At 41.0% G+C, this 19,858-nt stretch overlaps 1 protein-coding gene across 1 annotated transcript in view; it reads right to left on the reverse strand.

Moving 5' to 3' along the window:
• galnt16 (UDP-N-acetyl-alpha-D-galactosamine:polypeptide N-acetylgalactosaminyltransferase 16) overlaps positions 1-19,858 on the reverse strand; it is a 61,994-nt gene that overhangs the window by 34,522 nt on the left and 7,614 nt on the right. Inside the window, exons 2-5 of the mRNA XM_050061366.1 lie at positions 11,331-11,512; positions 8,405-8,503; positions 8,246-8,313; positions 1,178-1,243 (exon numbers count right to left, since the gene is read on the reverse strand). Coding sequence (XP_049917323.1) covers positions 1,178-1,243; positions 8,246-8,313; positions 8,405-8,503; positions 11,331-11,512 — 415 coding nt within the window. The remainder of the gene's footprint in view (positions 1-1,177; positions 1,244-8,245; positions 8,314-8,404; positions 8,504-11,330; positions 11,513-19,858) is intronic.

The raw sequence follows: 19,858 nt of genomic DNA on the forward strand, positions 1-19,858 counted from the left end.
TATAGTCTACTTTTGTATAGTTACATTATGGATATTTGGTGTACTATGATACTTGACTGTAGATGTAGCTCTGCAGTGGGACCTGACTGAGCTACGTAGGACATTGAATCTTTGTAAGATGGTCTCTCCCATTGTCTTGTAAGATAACCTGCTTAAGGTCTCGGTGCCAAAACGTTGTCCTCGATCCCAATAAATGTCCTATTATTGTAAGTGTAGCAGACAGTGTGCAGGAGTTCTTTGTTCTATGACTGGTAGATGGTGCGTTTTGCATCAAATCAGATTCATTAGCCCCTTTTCCACCGCAGGAACTTTTTTCATTTACCCAGGATTTTGAAAAGCCTCGGCGCGTTTCCACCGATATTACCCGGGGAAAAATAAAATTTCCCTCAACCCCAAACATTCCCTGAAAAAAGTACCTAGTAGGGGGGTAGGACTTTTCAGATAACCCGGAAATCTTGGGGGGCGGGGCTGTGTGCCGAAGAACGCTGCGGTGGAAACAGGTAAATAATTTGCTGGTAATAAAAGTTTCTGGAAATGTTGGTGGAAAAGTGGCTATAGTGTGGCGGTGGCTGATGCCGGTATGTTGTATCAATCTGTGTCCCCTCTCTAAATTTGTAGGCTTTTGTAGGTCCGTGAACGCAGCACAGGCGAGTTCTTCATGAGTTCATTTTTCTTCCTCAGCAGTTACTTGGTGAGTGTGCATCTTAAGGCGGATAATTAATCAGTCTATCAGATCAGAGCTAATCAGATCAGATTGATGGATGGGAGGAGCAGCTACTGCAGAGAAAGGTGTATGCAAACTTTTTGACCTGGCGCAATTAAAGTTTAAGGGTGCTTTCACACCTGCCTTGTTTGGTTTGGTTCAATCAAACTCAAACTTGTTTGCCCCCTAAGTGCATGTCATTTGGGCAGGTGTGAACACAGCAATCACACTCACACACCGTCTTGAAGAGGTGGTCTCAGTCCGGTTACAAATGAACTCTGGTGCAGTTCGTTGGTGGTGAGAACGTGTTCTGACCTCGATCTGAACCAACTGCAGTCACATTTCCTTGCCTTCCATAAAGCAGTTTGAGATTTTAGAGAGTTTAAGATACTATGAAAAACCATTATGATGTTGGACCAGTCTCTTTTCCATGCAGCCAATTTGTCCCACCTCCCCCCGTCCCCCCACACTCACCCTCTCTCCTGCCGTTCCTCAGGCAGCGCACTTTGGGGATCTGAGAGAGCAGCTGGCAGTCCTCAGCTGGAGGAGGAGAGCAGAGGAGATGGGATGTTATGGTGGAAGCAGAACACACACAGTGAAACACATACCTCCTCATCGCCTTGTATCACACTCTGTCACTCACAAATTCGCCACAGGGCCACACATATGTGAATTTAGGGCACTTAAACACACATAAACACAGTGACGCTAGGAGATGGTTACACAGAAACACACTCTCTGTAAAAGCCACTCACACCACAGTATACATCCATTACAGCTCCATCACAGTCCTGCAAATAATGAGAAACACATCAAGGCAAAAAGCAGTTCAGAGTGACTGAGTGCTCGAACAAAAGAGCTTCATTTCACTGGATAATTAAATTCAAAATCCTTTTTCCATAAACAAATCCAGCGAGCAGCTCATTCCCATCGTCCACTCCCTTTTTCTACATGAGCGATCTCTGGCGCAGACCCTTGTGCTGATGCGCAGGGATGGACATCATTACAAACAAAACACAAACACAGGTAAACACACACACAAACACATCCTTGAGAGGATTAGCATTAGCCGCAGAGAGTGAGTCTGACCTTGCCGAGGGATTGTGGGTAGATCAAGCAGAGACCCCCAACACCTCCCTCCCCTCCCCAGCAGTGATATAGCCGTATGCTGGCAGAAACAAGCATGACAAGTTGTAATCCTCCGTGATTAAATTTGCTGTGTGTACAAACCTGTTTGTTTGCATTTCAGCTGTGTTATCACAGGGGACGAGTGTGTGAGCGCAGGAGCGTATTAGTGCTGTAGTGGTGCTCAGAAGGAGAGGGGACAGCTGGTGTGTGTGTGTGTGTGTGTGTGGAGTGAAGAGGAGGGGGGCTTTAAGCACTCAGGGAAGAAGAGCAGAAAGTCATAGATCACACCCACTGAGCAGATGTTGTGTACTTGTAGCCAGATTGCGTATGTGTGTGTTGTGTGTGTGCTCTTGCATACATTATACAGTTACATGCACACGACTGTACACTGTGCGCTGCTTTTATCCATGTCTCAAATATGAAATGTGTTCACACAGGACAAATAGCTAAATGAAGTATAATTTCAAAGACCAGACTCCATATGAAAATGTACAGATTTATCTTTCATATATCGTTCATTAATCATAATTGAGGTAAAATGTTCAATTTATTGTGATACTGATTTGAGGTCATACCGCCCAGCCCCAGCACAATGGAAATAAAAGAGCCTCTCCCTGCTGATGAAAACTAACAAACGGCAAGAAACAAATAAAGTAACAAAAACATGAGGAAATCTAATTTTTTAAACAAGCTGTTGGAGTGTAACTGGGGTAATTCGTGCCACGCTGTGCATGATTTTCTGTCAGTGCAGCAGAGTAAAGGCCGTTCTTTTCTTGTACGCTAACAGCCAAAATAGTGCACATTAACACCAGCATGTAGAGTTTAATGCAGTGTGTTCTTGTCTCGCCACTATTGGAGTCACATGCTGTCGTCTGGATTCACAGTAAAGATCACTGTCCTTAACTGAGGACGGTGTCCTGATGATTAGGGCGAGACTTAATAGGATTTCACTCAGGCAGGACGATCCTTCCCCTGCCTGCTGACCGACATCCCCCACCACTATCTCCTTCACCGTCTGTCTGCCGGGTCACGTCTACTGACCAATCAGGCCACACTCTCACTGCCTGTCAGACTCCCTGACTTACACACTCTAACTGTTCTGTTGTGTCTTGCAAGCTTTTTGTGATTATACACAATTATTCTTAATAAGAGGGAAACAGAAAAGAAATCTATTACAAAATTTATTGTGTTAAGGTTGTTCAGAAAATATGTTTGTTTTTGTAATTTGAGTGAACTGATGCTATTAGTCTGTCAACACTAAGATGTACTGGATGTTACTTGTCAGCTTCCTTGTTCCTCTGTGTGATTGTTTCTCACACAGAGGAACACTTTTAAACTGAAAAAAAACCCTGAAAGATTGAAGCTGTAATTACGAAACACACTTGTGACTCTGGGGGCGGCACGGTGGTGTGGTGGTTAACACTGTCGCCTCACAGCAAGAGGGTTGCCGGTTCGATCCCGGGTGTGGGAGCCCTTCTGTGCGGAGTTTGCATGTTCTCCCCGTGTCAGCGTGGGTTCTCTCCGGGCACTCCGGCTTACTCCCACAGTCCAAAGACATGCAGATTGGGGACTAGGTTAATTGGTGACTCTAAATTGTCCATAGGTGTGAATGTGAGCGTGAATGGTTGTCTGTCTCTATGTGTCAGCCCTGTGATAGTCTGGCGACCTGTCCAGGGTGTACCCTGCCTCTCGCCCGATGTCAGCTGGGATAGGCTCCAGCCCCCCCTGCGACCCTCAAGAGGATGAAGCGGTTAGAAGATGAATGAATGAATGAATGACTTGTGACTCTGTGTGTTATCAAGGTGACAAAAACAAGGATCCTTGTGTAAGTGAGATCAGTACTTTACGGTAAAAACAAGCCACATTAAAAATCTGACTTTCAAATGAGTCATTTAGAATTAAATGTTGTAGAAGTAACATTTGTTTACAGATTAAAGGGCCGTACACATGCTGCATTTTTTGCACCCTCAAATTCATTGTTTTCAATGAGGACATACGGCAGGTGCGCTCAAACGCCAGAGCAACACCGTGGCGGCACGCACGCATTCCCGAGTTCAACTTTTGGAACACAGCAGCGCGCAATGCATGTCATGTGACAACTAACCAATCACAGCCGACAGATATCTTTCCCTTCTTCTGTAAATATTCAATCTGATAAATACGGAAAAGTTATTTTAGTGCAAAGCTACCCAGAGCTTTACATCTGTCCCATGGACGATAGGCCCACACACTTATAAACAGCACCTGAAAGAAGATCAGCTCTGCACTCAGGATTTCAGGTAAATAGGCTACGAAACAGTACTTGTTAAGGTTGATCAGCAACCTCAGACGCAACCTACCGCTGCTCTCTTGAAAGCTGGCAGGACCACGGCAGCAGCACAACCACACACGTCACACTATCCAGGCACCAGGTGTGAGAATCCGTTTTTATTTAAACCTAAATCTCTCATCCAGCATACCATGTTGTATTTCTCAAATTATTTTAGGTCTTTTTCTTCTTCATCAGAGCAGTATCTGATGTTATTTTTGTATCTTTACATATCCAATCCATTGACAAATCATGTGACTTAAAAATCATTATACGAATGTTTGGTTTTATCTTACCCATGTATTCTGGCTGTCCTGAAATTGTAGTTTTGGGTAAATGCTCATATAGTTATCATCAAAATTTTGGGCTATGATCATGTATGGTATTTATTTTACATTTACATTTTAAGGGTGTTAAGAGAAGACGGATAGCAACTGAAAATCTTGTTGGCAGCCTGTAAAGGGGCCATCATGAAGAGATGGTACAAGGCAGAACCACTAACCCAAGATGACTGGCTGAAAATTGTGAATGAAATATATAATATGAAACTCAGGATAAAGATGAAAGAGGAGCGATGGTGAGAGAAATGGGAGAAATGGGAGAAATGGACAATGTTTGCATGTCAGCGACAAGATGAGAGATTGAGTCACAGGGCAATCCAGACCTTTTTATGTATTCATTTACTTATTTTTGTTTGTTTGTGTTTTGTTTTTTTCTCTTTTTTTCTGCATTTTTATAACATTTTGTAAAAACAACAAAACTAGAGGGTTAGAAAAGAATGTTTGGTTTACGGAGTAATTTGTAAGAACAACCCAACAAACCCAATCACCAGAAAAAATGTTGGCCTTGTGCTGAACAGTATTGTTTCTGCAAACCACTGACAAGTTACACTTGTATGTTATTATGTAGCGGATACACTGAAACTTTATGTTTCAATAACACTGCAGTGAGTGTGTGGTTAAGCTTGGGCACAAAATCCACTTAGTTATGGTTAGAAGAAGGTCATGTTTGGGCTTAAAATACTCCGTTTTGGGGCGGCAGGTTAACCCTGCAGGAAAAGCAACGATGTCTCTGTCAAAAACAACAGTCGTTTGTGGCACTATCCCAATTGAAGGGTCTCTACAAAACAACCACATTCGGAACCCAAAAAGCCGATGGAATCACAGCAATGACTCACAAGAAAACAACCAGTTTTGTTGTGTGTTGGTCTTGAACAGCTGTCTGCAATAGTCAGCAGTGTGGCTGACGTTTCTCCCAGGTGACACACCATCCACCATCCCCTCAGCTTGAATATTATGTCACTTTTGAGATGTTGATATGAGACGTATGAAATGTGGAAATGTAAATCATTTGTGGTTTGCAAAAACATCCAACACCAACATTTTCTTCTAGTGACAGGGCTGAAAACAAAAGAAAACACCCTAATAAACGCAGAATAGTCAGAATGGTTTGAGACGTAAAGCCTGGTCTGTGGGAGCAGAGCTCACACCTCACTGTGTGTGCAGTCTCAAAGAAAAACATCAGTAATGACCGGCCTCCCGCCTTCAAACCGCAACTTAAACAGCAGTTTTATTTGACTTTTCTTAGCAGGGATTACTTTGACTTTAAATAAAACACAGCATTAGAAAGTGGCAACACGAGGAGACCGCAGAGGAGAGCTGGAGGAGACGGAACAGTCGGCTAATGGGAGGCTTATTTTGTTCACAGTCAGACTGAGTCAAAACTAAAAGCCACAAACTGGAACCAAAGTCTGCTTCAAACTGTTTCATGTGATAATGAATGCTAAAAAACTGACATCCAAAACAGGGATGAGGTTAAAAGGACAGGAAACAGACAGCCATGTTGGCTCTAGTGCCTTGAGTTCAACGTGTGTGTGTGTGCAGGTGAACCGGCTGCAGCAGAAGGACATAAACAAGGCATTAGTGAGCTAATAGAGCTCTCACTGCTACTGCCGCTGAGACACTGCTGTTAAGATGTCTGGCCAGCCCTGACACCTCCGAGTGTGTCTCCATGGGTGTGTGTGTGTGTGTGTGTGCATTATAGCGTGTGTGTGTCAGTGGCTGAGTACACAGTGAATGTAGGTCACTGTGCTGTTCCCACAGACAGAAGATGCATGTGGTGGTAATTACAGAAAGCGCTGTGGACAGTGTAAAGCATGAGCTCATGTAAGTCTTGACAAAGGGGGATAATTACCGAAAATGTGGTTATCCTCTAATTCCACAGTTATGGTCAGCTACATAAAAACACACCCCGCACATTACGGTGCTATTAACTGATTTGTGTTCTAAATGTCAAGGTCAATTAAACCACTTATTTGCTTTGTACATAAAACCTAAGCAGCATCTCATGGTGGTGGCAGCTCCAGCTCATTTCTGCTGTTGCTGTGTTGCTGGTGTGTTTTCATCCCTCAGCAGCATCACTGATCAGTTACATAACGAGTGAGCAAATCCTCAGGATGCTCTCACCTCCCGATTCAGTTTCTGTGGTATCAGACGTCAATGTGACACATCTTCAAAGCCACCCCTGTCTCCTGACATTATACTCCTCGCCCCACATTCTCCTTTCATTTGGCCTTCTCGTGTGCTGGAACGTTCCTTTCATATTTGCATCACACATATTCAAGACAAAATGAAAAGAGTTGAACACCTGGCACCCACAGTGTTAATCTAGATTTGAGAAATAATGTATAGAGAGGACTGTATATAGTGTTGGAGATGTGGCCTGGTTTATTCCTGTGAAAGTTGCTAAGCGGTGCATGAAGCCAAAAAGCTTCGACTTCCTCTGTATAAAATTACCTGAATCTTCCGCATCATTGCGCCCATAGAGGAAGCGCACTACGGACTTTCATGAGCCGAGCGGCTAACCTCAAGTTTAACCCTCTGCTAACTTGAATGGGAATAAAATGATTTAATCATGCAGTTCTTCTAGACTTTTCTTCCTGAGAGTGAAACAAGTCATTTTGCAGGGTTGTGACACTCAAAACATGTATCTACTCATTTACAGACATGTCTTTGACAATGTAAGACTATGGGAAAAAGTCTCTTTGGACTCGAAAGTTGTAATTTCACTGGCCACAATGTCAAACTGGTGTCAAAGCCCAGTGCTGTTCCTGAAGGCCTAGTCCAAATTTCCTTCGTACACCCATTTTTTGATAAGCCATATGAATTAATTTTTTTTCACATTTAATGTATTAATTTTCTATCCTATTTTGTTATACTTTGTGGAAATGTATCTTTATTAAGGTAAATAGTAATTAATACTGTTTAAAACCTTCGCCAAACTATTATTAGCGTTGTCTTGGGGCCTGGAAGTGTGATTTATTTTTTGTCTTGCCCTACCCATTTTTTGTAATTATTCTTTATATATCACTATTCATTTTAATGTGTTTATTTTTTCAAATTTTATTTTGTTATTTTGATTATTTTTTGGAGGACTGGGACTGGTGCTGTACCCCCTCTTGTACGGATCTCTATTACCCCGTTTGTATTGTATTTTAATTTTTGTTTGTCAAGACTGAATGTCTCATTTGATGTGTAGAACTGTCATGTACCAATCTAACCAAACTCAATAAAAATTTGAATAATAATAATTATAATAACTTGGATTTATATAGAGCCTTTCAAGGTACTCAAGGCCACTTTACAAAGTAGGAAAACCAAAATAAATAAATTCCAAACAATGTTTAATTTAACTATAAATAGTAAAATTTCAAGATATCACATATAAAAAATCTGAATGAGCCCAACACCTACAATAACAAACAAGCCTCAGAGACAACACTGACATACAGTATGACCAGCTTTCAACTTGATTTATCTTCAACCAGTTTGAAACATTTTGAAAATGACTCCAGATTTGTCTCCAAATACTTCCACCTAAGGAAATGCAACGTTTAAGTTGTGGACACAAATGGGTGTAAAAATACAGAATTTAGCCATTAAAGAGTTTAAAAAATATCTAAATCAGCCATACAAGAAACTACTATGTAATTTGTGCTGTAAACTCCACCAATTCCCAGAGACACAGAACACTAAACCTCAGTGTGCACAGTGGCAGCTACACCATTCACCACAGCTTTCACCAGCAATAACAAAACAGAAACTCACGGTCAGAGCTGAAGTCATCGATCAAGATTATTTCTTGAATCAGAGATGGAGGACTTCTCATCAGGACACTGAGAGGGACAAAGGAGAGATGAGATCAGAAAACACTTGTCATTGTCATTGCTCCTGACTAATCTAGCCATTTGCGTTCGACCTCATTACCTTTTGATGGTGCGAAGGAGAGTGGAGCGAGCCTCATTGTGGAAAGTGATGATGATACTCGTGGAGGAAAGGTCTGTGTCATAGTTCAGAGACGCACACCTGCAGAGAGAAGAGTTTATCACATTCATCATCACACAGAAAGAGCAAGTTTGACTTCTGTCTCTTCAAAAATCACATGTACGGTACAAACACGCTGGGCAGCTGTGATTAGCCACGGAGCCCTGCGGTGGAGTCGCCTCAGCATTGTTGCCTTAGTGACATGGAAATATATGGTTGCCAGGCAACAATTGCACAGATTTCTGGCCTTCTGCTTTAATCTGGTACCTGTTGCTGGGAGCTTTAAGACCAGGTCAGGAGACATGGAGATGAATTCATTACACACCACTGAATCTGTTGTTGTAAAACATTTCACTGCAACAAAATAATAACATAAGTGTTCCTTTGTTTCTCGCCCTCGAGTAAAGAAGAAAACATAAGGCTACAAAAAATATACACATCTATTTTATTGTTTTGATTATGAGTATCTTATATTTGTTCTTGTTATTTTATTTCTCAGGCAGTTACTGTGAAAGAGCGTGCACACTCAGTCAACCTACCCAGTCTGTTTAAATAAATACAGTTTACATTAGTCTGCGACAGTATAAATGAAGTCTCTTAATCTTTCATATGTGAGTATTCAAATGCAATAAGAAACTGCTGATCCAAAAGCCAAAGAGGCTAAATATTCTGATACAGGTGCATCTGAACTGTTTTCTACGGAAAGAGGAACAGTCTCAAAAATCATGACAATATTGTGCCAAACAGACAAACTGCATCAACAGAGAGGAACACGTTAAAGCCAACCAACAAAGGCCCTGTCCTGGGTGACTTAGCTGTAAGTGGACAGCTCTAATGCACCTGATGTGTTCTCAATGCGTCTTGAAATCCAACTGCTTTGCAGGCTGCATGTGTCCGCATGCTTTCAGCAGTGTGCACTGAGGGTGTGCCGATCCATCGATCTGGACTGATACATCGATTCAGTGATCAACGATCCAGCATCATCGATGCAAAGTGAAAACATCGATCTATATCGTCATCTCTAGGATTTTATTTTGAGTCACCATCACACAGCAGCAGGTAGATGGCAAGCAGCCGAGAGAAAGACGATGAGGATAATGTTATTTACTCGGGAATAAATCAGCAGCGTGGAAATATTTTCAATTTCGAAAAAATGGGTCAGCAGACAAAGCAAATGCTGTTATGAGATGAAACATGACGAAACATTACCTGCCGCGATGGGCATCTCATTCTGCTAACTTCTCACTACAGTAACATTAGCTGCTCTGTGTCAACAACGTTCAGCTGAAAAAATGTGCATGCAGGCTGAAATTCAACCGAGCTGTTCTGTCGGGAAATGCAGCGACTTAAACCAACAGTGAGTAAGAAAAAGTAAATAATGAAATGTCATTTGTTAAGTTATGAATGAATAGAAGTCCGCTAGCCCCGAGGCTAATTTATGCAACGGAACCATGCTTAAGCTAATAACGTGGGACAAGCCAAAAACAACTGACATGTCTGTGAACCTTGAGAGTTGACAGTTATCCAACTGAATTTTATACTTCTGTTAAATTATGTTGCTGTTAATCCATGTTTTATGGCTGCTGGGAGAAGTTTGCCTTAAGTACGTTAAACCAGATAGACCTGACGTTTTAGGAAACAGATGATGGTTTGAGCTCAAATGAAAAGATTTCTTACCGAAAAAACTTTCTTGCTGGAACCCCTGAAGGTTGACTTATTCCAAGTGCTGTGTAATATGTGTTAGTGAAGTCAGTATAAAGTAAACTTAACTGCACTAAAGTGGTTACAATTATTTATGAGTTGTTACATCTTTTACGTCCAAAAGCAAAAAAGAAAGGGGTTGGCAGCTTCCTCTGTATTCAGCTGTGTTAAATGGGCAGATAATACCATCTCGTATCAATTGCAAACCCCTGAATCGCACCGAATCGAAATCGTATCATGGCAGACTTTGTAACGTCGGCAAATATCGTATCGTTGTCCAAAGAATTGATATGATATTGTATTGTGATGAAACTGGTGATTTAAACCCCTAGTGTGCATGCGTATGTGTCCTGGGCCACCCTCAAAGACCTCCTAATGTCTGAACTTATCCAACTCCCCACTGGATATCAATTATCTCTTGGTGCTGCACAGGTGAGACTCAGCGCTGAAGGACCGTCTCTAGAGCCGCTCTCCTCCCAGTAGGTGAGTTTAATGTCTGCCCGGTTGGCACAAGCTTCCCCAGCAGCAGCAGAAGCAGCTGTTAAACAGTCCCAGCAATCTCACACTAACAGTGAAACAAGATGACTCTGTTGTTAACTCTGTTAATAATCGTCTCCATGTGATGCTAATAGTGTCACCATGTGTGTGCGGGCAGACTCTTACCAAATGTACCCACGAAGCACTGCAGGGTGCGCTTGTCTCATGATAAACAGATACAGAGAAAGACGGAGCGGGGCAAGAAGGGGGGCTAAGCAAATCAATTACCTGCGCACAGCTCCACAGTGAAATAAGGTACACCACAACGCATGTGGTCTCTGCCAACAGACATGATGTAGGCGTGTATTTGCATATAGAGCCGGCCAGGTGTGAACAGAGACGTAGAGCTGCAACTGCATTACGACATATTTTCTCAACATGTGGCGAGGAACTCAACTCATCGTAGTGTTTGAAACTGAGAGAAGCAGATCCTTCAACATCTACCGTAGCTGACCCCTGGCCTGGAGTACACCCAACAGTGAGGTCAACTACCTTTAAGTGTACAAGACAGATTTATTCCAAACAACTCCAAATCCATGTGCAGCTAAAGCAAGATTAGTCCTCAATCTATTTGTGCAGATCAAAGCAGACGGACAGACAGTACCTGGGCGGAGGCATTAACCCTGCTCACCTGTAGTGTCGGGTATCTCTGATGGCTCGCTCACTGCCCAGGCGGTCGCTTTCCTGCAGGTTAAACGCATGATCTCTATACGGGTCGTCCCCTGGCTTCAGCTGCTTCCCCGCCAGATAGGCCTTCTCATCGAAGCCGCCCAGCAGCTGGCCCTGCTGCTCTGCCCGCGGGGGCTGTGTCACCTGCGGGGGACATAATAAGATGTTTACATATTCACATCAGCCAGAACAACAAGGTACTAACATCTAAACAGTGTCTCAGCAGAAACAAACTACAAAAAGTCAGGTCAAGTAAAGAATAAATTATTAAAAATTAAAAATGTCACCTCATTTAAATGTCAAACAAAAACAACTTTACTCCCTGTCGCTCATGTAAACACACAGAAGTGCAAACAGCAGTTTAAGTTGTTTTTGGTGTCAACATTCCACTCCTTCACTGTCAACACACTATTCTGTTGCCACATCTATTATTACCATGAAATGGCTGCATGCCACACGCAACATAATCATAAAGGGAAGGTTGTTTTTTAACTGTCTGTCTTAATTAGTTGCTCAGAAAACAAAACAGCACTTCATTTTGAAAATTTCCCTCTTGGCTCTGAATACATTTCACAGACTTTCAGGTCAAAAATCTTTCTCAGCAAAGACCAATTAAACGTTTAACGGAGGCAGGGACAAAAATATTGATCAGATATGATGGGTTATATAGTATTTTTTATTAGAACTGCATCTAACGCATATTTTATTTTCACCAGTGATGAATCTTCTCTTTTTTTATTTTTTAAATTAAATGTTTGATTGACAAAATTCTGTGAAAAGTCCATCAGCTTTTCCAAGAGCTCAAGGTTCAAATTTCTTAAGTTGTTTGATGAACAATCCAATATCTAATGATACTAGACATTGGGTTGAAAGACCTGAAAAATGCTAGGAAGTTTTTTGTGTCTGTCAAACTGCTAAAGCTGAAACGATCCATTCAAGGGAAAATTAATCTTAAAACTATTTTGATAATTGATTACAAGCAAAAACACTCCATTCTCCAGTTCTAGCTTCCCCATTCTCAGAACCCATCGGCTGTATTCAGCGTCTGACTTCCGGCAGACGGCGATACAGCCTCTGGGGGTAGACCCCCGTTTTTTTGGCATTCCGGTTTGATTTGGGCGGAGGAGGTGAATTTCCGTTTCCGACTTCCGTTTATATATAAGCAAATATGCTGAAACACTGCGATGGATTCAGAGTTTGTAGTGACGGCAATTATGTTCCACCTCGTTAGTTCACCGCACGGACCGTTTAACCTGCCAACAACTGCAGCCAGCTCAAACGTGATTGATCAATATCATGCGGACTACAAACAGCCTAGCACTGGAAACCAGGGCTCTTCCGCTCTTCTTCCGGAGGCAAGATCTCCGGGGTTTGCATACAGACTCTACATTCACTGAATGTAGAGTCTGTATATAGAGACTACAGCTTCCCAAACAGGAAATTTAGTTGCGCTTCATTGTTTTATATCAGTGTAAATTGAATATCTTTAAATTTTGGACTTTTGGTTGGACCAAACAAGAAGTGAAGACGTCACCTTGTTGGCATTGTACGTTCACGGATATGTTACATTTGTAGGGCTGCCCCCTAATAGTCAACCAAACGTTAGTCAACCAGAAAGGTCACTGGTTGGCAAGATTTCATTGGTCACTTAGTCGTAGAAAAAAAACAAAAACAAAACGTATGACTGGACCATGTGGGAATTTAATTTGAAAGGACAGACAGAGGAAGTGTCCACGCTCAGCAGTCAGACAGGAGTCAGGTTTATTTCCAGGGCTGGTAACAGGAGGCTCGCTCAGTGTGTGACGTGCACTTGTAGATAAAATATAGGCCTATATTGATGAAGGTTCATTAGTATGGTTTTGTATTTCTCTGTAATGTAGCACAGTGTTAACAATGTTACTGATACAATTCTTTCTCACACCTTCAACTCAAACCACCAAAATATATCATTTAATCATCAAATTAATATCGTAAACATGCAGGCGACTAGCCGACTATTGGACCTAAATGATTACTATTGGTCGACTAGGAAAATTACATTGGCACATTATTATACAGCAGATACACTGAAATGTTACAGGTCAATAATGCTGTGTGTGGTTAGGTTTAGACACAAAAACCACTTGGTCATGGTCAGGAAAACATCATGTTATGGCTTAAAATACCTGCTATTGGTGCATTTAAATTCCTTTGCTTTTTGGCACAATCCCCACTAAAAAAGCAGCAATATCTCAGTTAAACACAACCGCTTTTCATGGCACTATCCGCGCTGGAAACACATCAACAGGTCACCACAATACACCCACGTTTGTTGCCTCAAAATGATGGGTTGCTAAATCACATATATTTTTTTTTGTTTATTGGTCTTCATCAGTTGTCTGCAGTTTAGGTGTCACACCATCCCCTCCACCTTTTGATGATGAAGTCAGCTCATATACCACATCACAATGACAATAATTATTAGTTGAAACCAACAAACAGCTGTTTTTATGGTTAAAAAATGATATTGCATGCTCCACAAAGATATTTGCTTTATACTGATGTAAGACAGCGGAACAAAACTGATTAAATTCCTGTTGATCAACTAATGGTAAAAAGACTTAGCATTTTCCTGCCTTAGTGAACAAAGCCCTTTACAATTTGTGTCGCTCTTACACCCACTCACACACCATGGCTTTGCCACTGGGAGCAATTTAGGGCTTAATGTCTTGCTCAAGGACACTTTGACATGTGAAGACAAGGAGCTGCCTGGGAATCAAAAAAACAACCCTGAGATTAATGAACAACTCGCTCAGCCTCCTGAGTCTCGGCAGCCTGGATTAAAGTGTCCTACCTCTATATTCATGCAATGTCTGAAAAGTCTAAAAGCCGTGTACACCACCGCTCTGCTGCTGCACTGTAATCCTGCTGCAACACTGCTCATCTGAGAATTAAACCGTGTTCTTCCATTGCACTCACGTTTAAGCCAGTCTGAGGAAAACTATCAGCCAAATGATTAAAATGTAAATGCTACTTTCTTATTCAGGTCACCGTGTCAGTGCTAACAGTGCAAAATGGGATGGGCACTCATCAAAACAAAATACAGTCTATAAAATCCTCAGTAATTAATGGGTTTCCCCCGCAAGGAGCTTTAACACTGCCGAGTGGGAGGTAAAAACAGCCCGTGAATACATAAAAGCAGATGAGAGTGGCTGTCATCAAAGAGGAGCAACAGCAAGATGGACAGATGGGAGAATGGAAGGCGAAAAGAGAAAAATGAAATAGAAGGATGACGCTTTGTTCTGTGCCGCTTTATTAAAGGTTGGTGTAGCTGGAGGATTTATAAAAAGCTTCTGACCAGGTTCAGGTGAGAGTGACCTCATTTTCAGCCTCTCCAGGGGAGCAGCATGAACGTTTCAAGGATTCACACACAAACATGTCTGCAGTGCACCGCTACAGAGGAAGTACTGTAGATGAACGATGATATCACTGTGTTATCTTCACAGACTACAGCTACCAAACAGCAGACAGGCAGTGCTAACATCCAGCAGGGCAACACAGTGGAGCATTTACCAGCTAAACTGACAGATATTTTCCTCAGGAGTCGTTGAAGTGCAAAACAGAGATAAAATAAAGTGAATATTAGACCTAAATTCATCCAATGGACAGAAACACAACTCCTAACGAATGCTAATGTTATTCTGTGTCTGATGGATGCTTTGATAGCCTGTGGTGGAAAGTAACTAAGTGCATTTTCTTAATACTAAGATGTACTTAATACATCTTGAAGATCACAATGACACATTTCACTATTGGGAACATTTCTTTCATCATTTTATCACCATTCAAGTTAGTGGAGGGCGAAACTGGAAGCAGCTGACTCAGCTGGCGGAAGTCAAATGCTCAACCACAAAGTCTCTCGAGAGCTTGCTCCCTTGGCCCAGTGATGTGGAAGATTTGGGTAATTTTTCATGCAGGAAATGCAGGTCATGATTTCTGGAAAGAGACATTGCTGTTGAGTTTTTCAAATGTATTTTTTTTTTTTTTTTGCCACTTTGAGCATCACAAGCTGAGTGCCATCTAGTTCTGTTATATATGAGAGAAGGCAGACATCTCTACAGCTGATTTCTCCAACACTCAGCAACTCACACAAAAACTATCTAGACTGATAAATAGCGCTATAAGAGGTAAAATATGTTTTTGATTTTGTGGTGAACGGTCCCTGTAAGTACAGGATCTGAGTACTCCTCCTTTAAGGCTGAAGACTTTTCTGTTTGCTGATGCCTTTTATTAAATCAAATATTTATTCATTCCTTACACTGCACTGTAATTTTATTCTTCTATTTTATACCTGTAACTTTCATTCTTGTATTTTATAGCTGTCTTGTATTCTTGTACTTATACCTGGCTATAAGCCTCTAAGTTTTATTCTTGTATTTTATACCTGTAAGTTTTATTCTTATATTTTATACCTGGCTTTAAACCTGTCAGTATCATTCTTGTATTTAATAGCTGTCTTGTATTTTTCAATTTTATACCTGGCTTTACACCTGTAACTTTTATTCTTGTATATTATATCTGTCTTAGTATATTTTAACTTTTTATATTGTATTCACTAATTCTTTCATAAATTGTTTTTACATATCATTTTATAACGCGTTTGTTTTGCACCCTGTCAGCACTTTGGATTGCCTTGTTGCTAAAGTGTGCTATATAAATAAACTTGACTTTCCTTCCACCTGTGTAAATAGCTAACATTAACTGTTCGCTAACGTTCCCAACATCAAAACACACACCGACAACAAATCTGTAAACTCTGGATAAAATTAAAATTGACCTGGCTTGTAGCTGATAAACATTTACTGTCTACTGACGTGATGAGGAGGTTAAAGGACGCTTTTACTCACGAACAAAAAGGTCATTTTACCTCAGTGTTAGCAAATATAAAGCTAACGTTAGCTAGATACATACATTGGCGCTTCAATCTGAGCGCCCAGAGACATGCTAAGAGCACATTAACATAAACGAACATACCTTGTTTCGGTAGGTTAAACCATCCTACCGTAGTGACGTCGACCAATTTTTCACAGGAGGGTAGAAACCATGCATTTATCTTGTCAAAAGCATAACAAAATGTATGCTAATATCGTTTTTAGCTGACAGAGATAGCTTTCAATGAGCTAGCTTGACAACAGCATAGCAACAGTCTACCCACAATGTGACGTCCTCTTAAAGGGACAGGCACACAGCTTTATTAGGGTTACTGAAGCACATCATATTTCTCTTTGATGGTCTGGAATCTGATTTATCAACATGAATTAAAACCTTATTTATACAGTCTATGATTAAAACATATCTTTTCACTTATGTCATATAATATAAAAATATCTTTTATTATAAATATTATATATTACATATATCTACCATACCAACGCGTTCCAGCTCCTCCTGGGGGATCCTGAGGCATTCCCAGGCCAGATGAGATATATAATCCCTTCAGTGGGTCTGCCCGGGGGCCTTTCACCAGTTGGATGTGCCCGGAACACCTCTAACAAGAGACGCCCAGGAGGCATCCTAATCAGGTCCCCAAACCACCTCAACTGACCCCTTTAGATTTCTGCAATAATCCAAAATCCAATTGAAAAATCACACTGGCTTTTGACGAGGCAACCAGGGCAATGCCAACTTTCAAGTCAGCTTAAAAGAAACGTCATCCCTACAGCACTCTATAACCACTACTCTGTAAATAGCTGCTGATCTTAGGCACACTGCTGTGGAACAAAGTCTCTTTTTCCCAGCCCTGGCAGTCTTTCACATTCCATGTTCATGTTAGAAATCTGGTCAGACATTTGCTAAAATGGAGGCGCAAGGTGCTCACAAGCAGCAGATGTCAACACATTCCCACGTCTGGTGTTGACAGGAGGTTAAAATACACAGTAAAACGTATTACTCCAGTGGTTTCATATTGTTCTTGTCATATTTCTTTCTATTTGTTTGCCTATTTCCTGAAATTCTTATTGTATTTTATGATAGGCCCACTGTATTTGATATCCACCTGTCAAGCACCTTGAGGTTCACGTATTTACTCACATACTCTCTGCTAACCGGTTAAGCAGCAACTGCTTATTCCACCACTTAAAGTCTGTGTTTTAAATATTAAAGTTACTGTAAATAAAGTTATATTATAAATACTTTATTATACCGTTTGCACATAAAGCTGCCACGAACTAAAACATCTTCCTCACATCATTTGACTGTTTGTTTGCGTACAGCCTACAGTTAACAAGAACAGAAAGGCCTTGAGTATATGTGAAGTTCTATAAGCACGCCGACTTCAGTACATAATTGTCGACTCTTCTCTGCTGTCCATCAAATCTTCTGTAAAATTATGTTTGACCTCACCGCTCACTTCAAGAGCATCTCCACTTAACTGCAATTAAGAAACATAATTTTCCATCCTCTCTGCATCTAATTAGGCTGCTAATTAGATGTCTAATTACCTAACTCCTCTGCATGCAAGAAATTGTTAATTATACTGTTTAATTACCAAAAACACAACTCATTTCACAAGCAATTTACTGCCTGCGCAAGTCATCTGTGTACAAATTACACAAGTATGGAGATAATGGATATATGAGACACTGCTCGACTGAATCTAACCTGTATGGTGTGACGGGACACAGAGGGACTTGGAGACAAATTTCTATCCTCTAAGTTTATGAAACATTCAATGAAAACATTACAGACATTCAAGAAACACACAAACATGCTGGAATTGTGATTTTTTTTTTAGAGCAAAGATGCACGTTTCTCCGCTGTGCAAGACACTTACAGGACTACAAGCTTATATTTATCACTTCTATTAATCAATGCAGCTGTCAATGTCTTTTCTGACAGGAGCACGGAGAACTTAGACGACAGAGTCCGGCCATGAACTCAAAAGGAAGTGTTGGATTAGTTACTCTCATCTAGCTTCAAAATTAAACAAGTACTGTAGTTTCTTCTACCGTAACCTAAATTTCCCCCGAGCCTCTCACCCCAGCCACACTACACATCAAAGAGGTTTTACTACTATTCATAGTTAAGACCTCATTCCTAAATCATGTATCCCTTGGTAATCTCTGAGTATCATCATTGACTTAATATTAAAAGCTACAAGAAAAAAAAAGGTTACTCAGAGGATAATAAGACAAAAATAACAGACGGCACTTCGAGGCTCGGCCCACTGAATTAAATATGAAGCTCGTCTGGGAGATGAACACGTCTGCTGGCTGCTTCAAGCCGAATTACAAGACAAATCACATACAAGTCAAAACTGCCTGAGAGATGAAGCCCTGCTGGTGATGGTGTCCCACAGAGGACACATAGCATCGTGTAGTGGTGATGTAGAGTCCTATTCATGATCTTTTTACAGACGCTATATATCCTATCATAGCTAGTGTATTACTGTGTCCACATAGACACATCTATTAGCAAGTTTTTACATTTTTTGTTTGGCAAATAAACAGCTAACTGGGAAATATTGTATGTTACTGTAGCCTCATTAACCTACAATGACCTGCCAGTGGGTCAGTCATTACAAACTCATGCTGTGCAGCTAGATTATGTTCAAACCCACAACACTTTATTTTAAATTGTGCAGGAGTGGAGACTGGTTTTAAATATTTCCCTCTCTGTAAACATATAAAACCTTACAGTTACTTAAGTGGAAATAAATGGGAAAAACTAGATGTTAAGTGGCTAAATTCAGGGGCTTCCACTGTCTACTTTCATTCCACTGAACTTCAAGATAACAGTATTTACAGTTACTGTGAAAATAACTCCTCCCTGACACATGTTAATACATAATTTATGATAATATGTAACAGTATACCACTCGAAATAAGCCGTTCTAAGATATAAAAAGCTAGATTAACAAAGACAATCTTAGATATGAGTACCAGACTACACCTGCCAACCGTATCACTGCACAGTAGGAAGTGTGCATCTACTGCTAGCTCACCTAGCACCACTGAGCTAGCTAACATTACAGCTAAACCGAAGAGGATGCCATTTAGTTTACATCTCACGCTTTTACGAGCGTAAGCCTCTCGTCCATGAATAGACCAAAACCAAATATCAACGCCATTAGACGGTGATATTTGGTTTACTTTAGGTTGTGACCAAGATTCAATGCCAGGACAACATATAATGCTAACGTCAATTTGACGTAGAATACTGACGACAAATGACGACAATACTTTGTTGGTTGATGTAGTGTTATTAAGTAACGTAAGTAAGTATCCAACGTCTTCCAAGTGTCTAATGCCAATGTCCTTGTGACATTAAATGGTGATTGTATCGCACTTCTCTGGTCTTCCAACCATTCAAAGCGCCATTCACTCACACACAGTCATACAGTGGTAGCCGAGGCTACCATACATGGTGCCACCTGCTACGCAGTAACCATTCACACACACTCACACACAGATGGAACGGCCATCTGGAGCAATTTGGGGTTCAGTATCTTGC

This window comes from Epinephelus moara, chromosome 14 (assembly GCF_006386435.1).
Source record: "Epinephelus moara isolate mb chromosome 14, YSFRI_EMoa_1.0, whole genome shotgun sequence".
Lineage (NCBI taxonomy): Eukaryota > Metazoa > Chordata > Actinopteri > Perciformes > Serranidae > Epinephelus > Epinephelus moara.